Source organism: Oryza sativa, chromosome 3, assembly GCF_034140825.1.
Source record: "Oryza sativa Japonica Group chromosome 3, ASM3414082v1".
NCBI classification, from domain to species: Eukaryota; Viridiplantae; Streptophyta; class Magnoliopsida; order Poales; family Poaceae; genus Oryza; species Oryza sativa.
Window position 1 is genome coordinate 30,761,393 of NC_089037.1, and position 8,724 is coordinate 30,770,116.

At 37.3% G+C, this 8,724-nt stretch overlaps 1 protein-coding gene across 1 annotated transcript; it reads left to right on the forward strand.

The window, feature by feature from the left end:
- The first annotated feature begins 314 nt into the window (after nt 1–314).
- Nucleotides 315–7,238, forward strand: LOC107276517 (serine carboxypeptidase-like 13). Its single transcript, XM_015776787.3, has 15 exons — nt 315–439; nt 667–915; nt 2,961–3,106; nt 4,106–4,182; nt 4,266–4,388; nt 4,470–4,572; nt 5,365–5,402; nt 5,513–5,614; nt 5,687–5,767; nt 5,850–6,002; nt 6,131–6,202; nt 6,302–6,423; nt 6,512–6,625; nt 6,735–6,780; nt 6,957–7,238. The coding sequence occupies exons 2-15, from the start codon at nt 725–727 to the stop codon at nt 7,038–7,040; spliced, it is 1,452 nt and encodes a 483-aa protein (XP_015632273.1). The 5' UTR covers nt 315–439; nt 667–724; the 3' UTR covers nt 7,041–7,238.
- Nucleotides 7,239–8,724: the final 1,486 nt, after the last annotated feature.

Sequence of the window (8,724 nt, forward strand, 5' to 3'; positions counted from 1 at the left end):
TGTTGGTAATGTATGACAAAACTATAAAGAAAGGACATAATTGTTGTTTCTACTATATCAAACCTTTCCGTTGCAACGAAATTACATTCAATGATTATGAAACATCATTTTTTTCTGGCGTGATTTTAAATAGATGTAAGTATTTTTTTTTCTCCGATGCAACGTACAGGCATGTAACTAGTACTTCCATTTCCTTACATTGTGAAACGGAGGGAGTAACACATAAAACTTGGGTGGGCAGTTCCAGCCCCAAGTGGCCTGACCATCTAGAGGGATTATGCAGAAAAACTTGGAGGAAACAAAACCCTACATAATTCTTACTGAAGCGCTGCCCACAGAATAGCCGCTCCTCTCTCTCCTCTTTGCCACTGCCACCGCCGCCTCACCCTTCCCCTTCTCCGATCTGCAGGCCTCCCACCCTCTATGTGATGGGGAATCGGTTAGTAGTGTGTGTCTATTGATCGTTCAAACAGTGCCCTTGGTTTTTGTTCTAGAATAATCTGCTGCTTTTGTTCTTTATATATATCTGCCCGTGCCTTGCATTTGTGCTGAATAAATTAACAGTAACACAGCTAGTGATCTCATTAGAAGCTTGAGCTTTAGTAGTTTAGTTCCATGTGGCATATTGCTCCCTTCATGGCTTGCTGACAACTCGATCTTTCCCAGAAAAGGATTGACAATTAACTAGATCATCGAGTTCTTGGAGCATTGATAAAGAAAGCAAATGTTCTTGGGGCTTCTCACAATGGGTGCTCACCGCACTAGGCAATGCAGTCTCTTGCAGTTGCAGCCGCTGCGCACCTGCATCCTCTTCCTCCTGCTGCTGCTGCTGCTGCTGCCGTGCTCGGCGTCGTCGTCGGTGATCACCCACCTCCCGGGCTTCCACGGCCGCTTGCGGTTCTACCTTGAGACTGGGTAAGGGCTCCCTGTAAGTTTTCTTTTGGAGATGCCAATGTTAATTAGGGGCATCCAATAATCATAGGGGAAATATTAGGAGTGGAGCGGAAGATTGTTTGCTTGATTAGTTGGGGGCGGCTAGTTCGCGCGCCAGCAAGCGATGTTGCTGGCGCGCGCGCCAGCTGGCACGCTCTCCTCCCCCGCGCGGCAATTTTTTTTTCCTTTTTGAGTAAATTTCACAAAACTACAATTACTTGGGTCAAATTATCACAAAACTACAGATTTAAAAATGTGTATTACAAAACTACAGATTTAGCGTCAAACTTTTCACGGAACTACAGATTTAATGCACCATATCACAAAACTACAGATTTAGTGATGAAGTTATCAAAGAACTACATATTCTACAGTCTAGATCGTAGCACTATTATTTATTTAAAGTTATAAAATCTGTAGTTTTGTGATAAAATAGTTGTTAAATCAATAGTTTTGTGATATAATACCTTAAATCTGTAGTTCCGTAGTAAATTTGACTCTAAATCTGTAGTTTTGTGAAATACATTCTTAAATCTGTAGTTTTGTGATAGTTTGATCAAAGTATCTGTAGTTTTGTGAAATTTACTCTTTCTTTTTTTTTTCAGTTTTTTCCTTTCTTTCCTCTTTTCGCTTTCTTTTTTTTCGCTTTTCTTTTTTCCGATTATTTTTTTAATATGTAGCACACGTGTTTTTAAATGTGTTGTGTTAACAGTTTTTAAATCTTAACTTGAAAGTTTTTAAATCTGTGAGTTGAAAGTTATCAAATCTCGAGTTGAAAGTTTTCAAATTTGACCTAAAAGTTCAAATTTCGAGTTGAAAGTTTCAAAATTCGAGTTGAAAGTTTTCAAATTTGAGTTGAAAGTTTTTAAAATCGGGTTGAAAGTTTTCAAAATTGAGTTAAAAAGCTTTCAAATTTTGAGTTGATTTTCAAATTTTCAAAAAAAAAAGAAGAAACGCATCTATAACCACTCGTGAAAAAGCTAATTACCTTAGTTACTTAATTACCGTGATTATCTAAACTAACAATGTTAGTTATGCACTTACGCTAAGTATGGCTGAAAACTGTGTGCGCGTTGCCGGCGCGTACGCGCGAGCTAGCTTTTCCGGTTGTAACACCGCGGGCTGCTAGCTGGCGCGTCCTCGCCAGTAGCGAGCACCTCCCTAATTATCTATAGTATTATTAGTTAACACCCACTTAACTACTAATGACGAGTAATCAGGGAAGATTCTTAAGATTTTTTTTTCCTTTTTTCGGGATATTTTCTTATCAACAGATTGAAAATTTTTAAGTCGGATTTGAAAACTTTTGATTTAAGATTTAAATTTAAAAGTCAAATTTTGAAAACTTTCCACTAGGATTTGAAAACTTTCAACTCGAAATTTGAAAACTTTCAACTCAGATTCGAAAACTTTCAACTTGAGATTCGAAAACTTTCATGTCCAGATTTAAAAAATTTGAAGACTTTCAACTTGAGATTCGAAAACTTTCAACTTAGATTCGAAAACTTTCAAGTCAAGATTTAAAAATTTTGAAAACTTTCAATTTGAGATTTGAAAATTTTCAACTCGAGATTTGAAAACTTTCAAGTCCAGATTTGAAATATTTGAAAACTTTCAACTTGAGATTTGAAATTTTTCAACTCGAGATTTAAAAAGTTTCAAGTCCAAATTTTAAAATTTTAAAGTTAAAATTTAAAAATTACTAGTAAACTAATCACTAGTAAAAATACTAATCTAAACTAGTACGGTACAGTAGAAACAGCGAAAAAGAAAAAAAAAAGAAAGAAACAGCGAAAAAAGAGTACCAGCGAGAAAAAAAAATAAAAAAAAGAGAGAGAAACTGCCAGGCGAAGAAAAGGAGAGAGAGAGCGCACGGGCCGCGTGGGCCGAAAATGCTCGTTGGCGGCGCGCGCGCGCCAACTAGCTTTTCCGTGATTAGTTTGGTATATGGGATGCCACATGGTTTGGGTTAAGTATGTCCCTTAATTGTGCCTTAATTGGTAGTGCATGTACATGTGCATACACAGGTATGTTAGTGTGGATGAGGAGACCGGCACTGAGCTATTCTACTACTTCGTTGAATCGGAGAGGAGTCCTAGTACAGACCCTGTCATCCTCTGGCTGACAGGTGGACCCCTTTGCTCTGGATTCACCGCTCTCGTCTTTGAAGTAGGTTAGTATTTCACTGGTCACTCATTACTAATTGCTGTGGCAACTGGCTAAAGGGTGATCCCTTGCAGAGTGCTGAATATTGTACGCGTATGTTACATTTTGCATAATATATGGACAGGTGAAACTGATATATGAAAAAAATGAATTGTCGAACTAGCTAACACACAGCTATGTTTTCGTTGCTTTTAGGTTAAGAAATATATTCTCGTGTTAACAGAACCAAAAATAAATTGAGTAAATTTCACAAAACTACATATTTAAAAATACGTATCACAAAACTATAAATTTAGCACCAAATTTATTATAGAACTACATATTTAAAACATCCTACAGATTTAGTGATGAAGTTATCAAAGAACTATAGGTTTTAGAGTTTATATCCATAGCACTATTGATGTTACGAAAGTTGTAGTTTTATGATAAAATTGATGTTAAATTTGTAGTTTTCTGATACAATATCCTATTTGTAGTTTTATGAAAAATATGATGTTAAGTCCGTAGTTTTATGATACACATTCTTAAATATGTATTTTTTTATAGATTGATCAAAGTACTGTAGTTTTATGAAATTTACTCAAATAAATTATGTACTCCCTCCATCTCATAATATAAGGCGCTCACGCATTTCAATATTCAACATTTAAGACATTTGACCAAAACTTAGTATGATATAAAATTAATTTTATTAGTTAAAAATTATATCATTAGATTGAGATTTAAATTTACTTTCATATTGTTATAATTTTGTTGCTACAAGCCTTATTGTATATGAGAAATTATAAGCTAAACATTAGTTTTAGAGACCGTGCTAATTTGACCGCGTCTTATATTATGAGACAGAGGGAGTATGATTTATATGTGGCCATATTGTAACAGTTTGCCATGACTTTTCCCTCTTGGGGAGTTAATGGGCCTGCAGTTTGGCCCATATGCTCTGTAATCTCTGACAGATAGTTTACACTGCCCGTGTTGAGCCCTATCTATGTTTGATTTTGTGCAGGTCCTATGAATTTCGTGCTGGCGCCTTATAATGGTAGTTTGCCACGATTGGTTAATAATCAATATTCATGGACAAAGGTGATATGCTCCTCCAAAGGATTCAGGATATTTATCTATTCAGTTTATTTGATTAGTTTGTGATTCAATAAATTACTACACAGATAGCTAGCATCATCTTCTTGGACACTCCTGTTGGGTCTGGTTTCTCATATGCGCGTGATCCCAAAGGTTATAATGTTGGGGATATATCATCCTCTTTGCAAGTCGTCACATTTCTGAAGAAGGTAATTTAGAAACTTGGTATTCTAGTACAGTAAGAACAAACCTTATTACTACTGCTTATCATATTGTGCATACTAGTGTAGTGGTTCAATGATCACCCAAGCTATCTCTCAAATCATTTCTATGTTGGGGGAAGCTCATATGCTGGAAAGGTGATTCCACTTATTGCACAATACATTTCAGAAGGTAATCTATGATATATTTCACATATTCTCAAATAAATTACTCCCTTTATCCTAAAATATAGCAAGTTTTAGCCCTTGGCATAGCAATTAAGGAGAGGGGTAAAATTACTTGTTTGCCTCCTTGGGATTGGTGAGGTGTGGGCCCGAACTACTTGGGGTGTTGAAACCAAGGGGTCGTATGGGGCTTTTAGTGGTAAAAATCACCTTTTACATGTACTCCATCCATCCCAGAATATAAGAAGTTTTAGAGTTTGACACGGTTATTAAGAAAGTATGTATAAGTGAATAGTGGAGGGTTGTGATTGGATGAGTAGTGGATGTAGGTGGGAAAAGTGAATGGTGGAGGGTTGTGATTGGTTGGGAAGAGAATGTTGATGGAGAACTTGTTATATTTTGGGACAAATCCTGAGGGCTAAAAGTTGTTATATTTTAGGACGGAGGGAGTACTAGTTTGTTATATTTCAGAAAAAAAAGATAAACTCTAGAAGTTGTTATATTTTGGGACAAAGGGAATAGATGATAAGATAATTTGTAGTAAATCGTCTTTACCATATGTGTTTGTTAGAGCTGTTATTGTTTTTATTTTTTTAGTATAAAAGTGTTCTTACAAGTTACAAGAAGTTTGAACTAGTTTCAAAATTCAAATGGTGTTTCAGATTGACAAATTCACTACATTTTCAACTGTTTAACTTGGACAAAATTGATTAATGTTTGCAGTTGCTTATGTTTCATCATAAATTCTAATCGGGTAGCTTGTTCCTTTCCTTGTCTTGATCACTTACCTATTCTCCAGGAATTGAACAAAGGCAGCAACCATTAATTAAGCTTAAGGCATGCCATTCTGTATCCTTCAAACAAATTTCTTTTGGTTAAGGAATTCTAGTAGTGTACCTTCATGTATTTTTTTTCTTTCTTGTGCTTATATAAGAAAATATTTACAGGGTTATATGGTTGGCAGCCCCTTGACAGACCCAAAGTATGATCGTAATTCCATAATTCCATATGCTCATGGCGTTGGAATCATATCTGATCAGCTATACGAGGTAATTCCATATTTATGAGCTTCGATAGTGTGGTGTGTTACAACTCTAGCATTTCCCTTTTCCTCTTTTAAGGCTGCGGTAGCGAACTGCAAAGGAGATTATGTCAATCCAACAAATGAAATCTGTGCGAATGTCCTAAATGCTGTTGATAACGTAAGATTCTTGCACTGGCCTAGTTATTTAAGATTACTAAAATCCAGCTAGTATCTTACTGATGCACATCCCTGTGTTGCAGCTCATGTCTGAACTAGACAATGGAGATATCTTGCTTGATAAATGTGCTGGTCGTTTAATACCCAAACCCATAAATGGTGTTTCAAGTAGGGCTCTACTAGAAGAATACAGTCGGCTAAGTGAGCCAACTGCTCGACCTACTATCAATTGTTTTGTAAGTATTATTAATCCCTTGAGTGTTATTCCGATGGAAGATTTTTTTTTCCGAAGCAGATGCTCATAGTCATAGGGTTCATCTCCCTGTTTTTGTAATGCTGTTTCGCATTTCTTTCTAAAATGTAGTCATACCGGTTCTACCTATTGAACATATGGATGAATGACAAGGCAACCAGAGATGCTCTTAAAATCAAGAAGGTAACCTTTGTGATTTCTTCTACCTTTATGCATAGGGATAGCTAGATTGCTAAGCAAGTAGAATTATTCAGCTAATTTGATGACACAACCATGAAATAGGGAACGGTCGGTGTGTGGACAAGATGCAATACCGAAGTATTCCCCTATGCTAGGGACGTTCCAAGCACCATACAGTACCATCTTAACCTCACCACAAGAGGTTACCGGGCGCTTGTATTCTGGTGAAAGCATCACACAAAAATTATGTCTATATATACAGCTTGAATCTTATTCTACGTCTTACAATTATTATCAACTCTCTTGGTGTAGCGGTGACCATGATCTCATGGTGCCATTTCTGGGCACTCAGGCATGGATAAGATCCTTAAACTTCACCATTATTGATGACTGGAGAGCATGGCATCTTGATGGCCAGGCTGCGGGGTTAAGCCGTCTACTTTGTTTCACATGATGCACATTTCAGTTGGTGTTAATTTTTGCGTTTATCTGATCTGATGGGAATTATGCATTGTCTTGTCTCTCTTTTGCGCAGATTTACAGTTATGTATGACAACAACTTGACTTTTGCCACATTAAAGGTTGATCCTTTTTCATTTGCCTGATCTTTTCTGATTGAATGATCCTTTTTCATTTGCCTGATCTTTTCTGATTGAATGGATCGTTGTTATAAGTGTCTAATGCTCCCCATCTCTTTACATGCTGTCTTTGGATGTAAGTGACAGAAATGAGGACTCATGGTTGGTTTGTTGTGCAGGGTAGTGGTCATGCTCCTATATCATACAAGCCTAAACAAGGTTTTGCCATGGGTCAACGATGGCTGGACCGTAAGCCTCTGTGATGCTTGCCTGCTTTTCTCTGAAAACTAGTGGAAATCCCGTGTGTTGCCGCGGTCATAGAAATGCATCTGAAAGAAAACTTTGAACATGTGGAGTGTATGTGTAATAATAACCGGCATGTGGATTATTTATTTCATATGTCGGTTGTTCATCTTTCAGATTATATTACACGATGGAAATTAAACGTTTTAACAGTGGATGGTGAAACAGACTTCACAGTCAAAGTAACTGGCAAAATGAAATGACTCTGCAGAAACACGATTTCCCTTAGTAAATAACTGTGCATCTGTTTGAGAGGAAAAAAATCACTAGCAAGGCATTTGTATGCAATTACTAATCTTTAGGCATAAATTACCAAAAACCCTAAAATATCTCGCAAAGAAAAACCCACCAAATTAAATACATAAGAATCTGAGGTGCCATAAGACAAAGGTATTACATTAAACTTGCAAAACGCTGCTGTGAATGTATGATACAGTAAAGATAGAAGCAAAACACCTCGACAAATATAGAGGGAATTCAATTACTATCTCGGTTTATATATAAGTTACTTTGATTTTTCGAAGGTAATGTCCGTCTGTCTTATTAAAAACAATATAATGTTTTATGATTTTATTTTTCATTCATATATAAGATTTTCTTTTTTCGATTATGTGAATGACACCCAAGCACACACACCGTACTCATGTACCCGTGAATGCTCTCAAGCGCACTCTCCAAGAGAGCAAGGTCAGTCACAAATTCTTGATTTTATTAAATTCCATGAAGGCGTGATGTATGTCGGTATGTGTAATATTTACAGGCGTGTTTAAAATCTAGTGGAGTCATGCATCCACGATTATCTACCAAAGCACATTAAGGGCTTCTCCAATTATCCACGATTGTCTAGTGGAGTCATGCTCCTCCTGGACATCCTCCGGTCCAATTATCCGACGTCATCGACATCTCGCAGCAACTTAGCCTCCCCGGTCAAGAGTAGCAGCAAGTCCCCCCTTATTTGCCTTCGCCTCGCCAGAGATGGCCGTCATCAAGAAGTTTCTCTAGCTTCGAGACAACATTCCCTGCAATATTTGCACCAACCGCAGCTGTGCCACCCACCAATGCATCATCATTGTGGTTCGGCCAAGATTTGGCATGACGAACTATGCTCAGCCGCTCAGGTAGATCCAGTGAAGGTGGTTGCATGTGGGTTGGGTGGCAACGCTGCCAAGTAGGAGAATAGCCACCAAGTTAGAGAGCCGAAACCAATAACCATTTCCACTCTTTCTCCTCTCCAACTCTCAGCTAAGTGGTAATATCAACATGTATCGGCTTAGAGAGAACTAGATCTTGTACACATATTTGGTACCCACAGGTTTCAGCCTACAAGTATATCAGTCACCCTTTCTCCTCTTTCCCTCTTAGCTAAGGTCTAGTACCAACAAGTATCAACTTGGTACCAAGGGTACCTGCAGGTATCAACCTGGTATATACTAGGAGGTATCAAATTTGATACCACTCTGGTATCAATCTCATGCAAAACAATAGCGACCTCTATAAAGTTACGATTATGTGTCTTAACATATCGTAGGCATGAATTCTTTTTTTAAAAAAAACTCATGCACTTCATTGATACTAGAAACATATTATATGAGCTATGGTTACATCCCCCAACGGGGAAGAACGAAGACTATCCATTGTAAGACA

What these genes read in the sequence shown, in the direction of transcription:
- LOC107276517 (XM_015776787.3), top strand. Translation starts at nt 725, where the DNA reads ATGTTCTTGGGGCTTCTCACAATGGGTGCTCACCGCACTAGGCAATGC. An exon ending in TGCACAATACATTTCAGAAG is followed by an intron (nt 4,573 to 5,364) that starts GTAATCTATGAT and finishes CCTATTCTCCAG; the next exon opens with GAATTGAACAAAGGCAGCAA. An exon ending in GACCTACTATCAATTGTTTT is followed by an intron (nt 6,003 to 6,130) that starts GTAAGTATTATT and finishes TCTAAAATGTAG; the next exon opens with TCATACCGGTTCTACCTATT.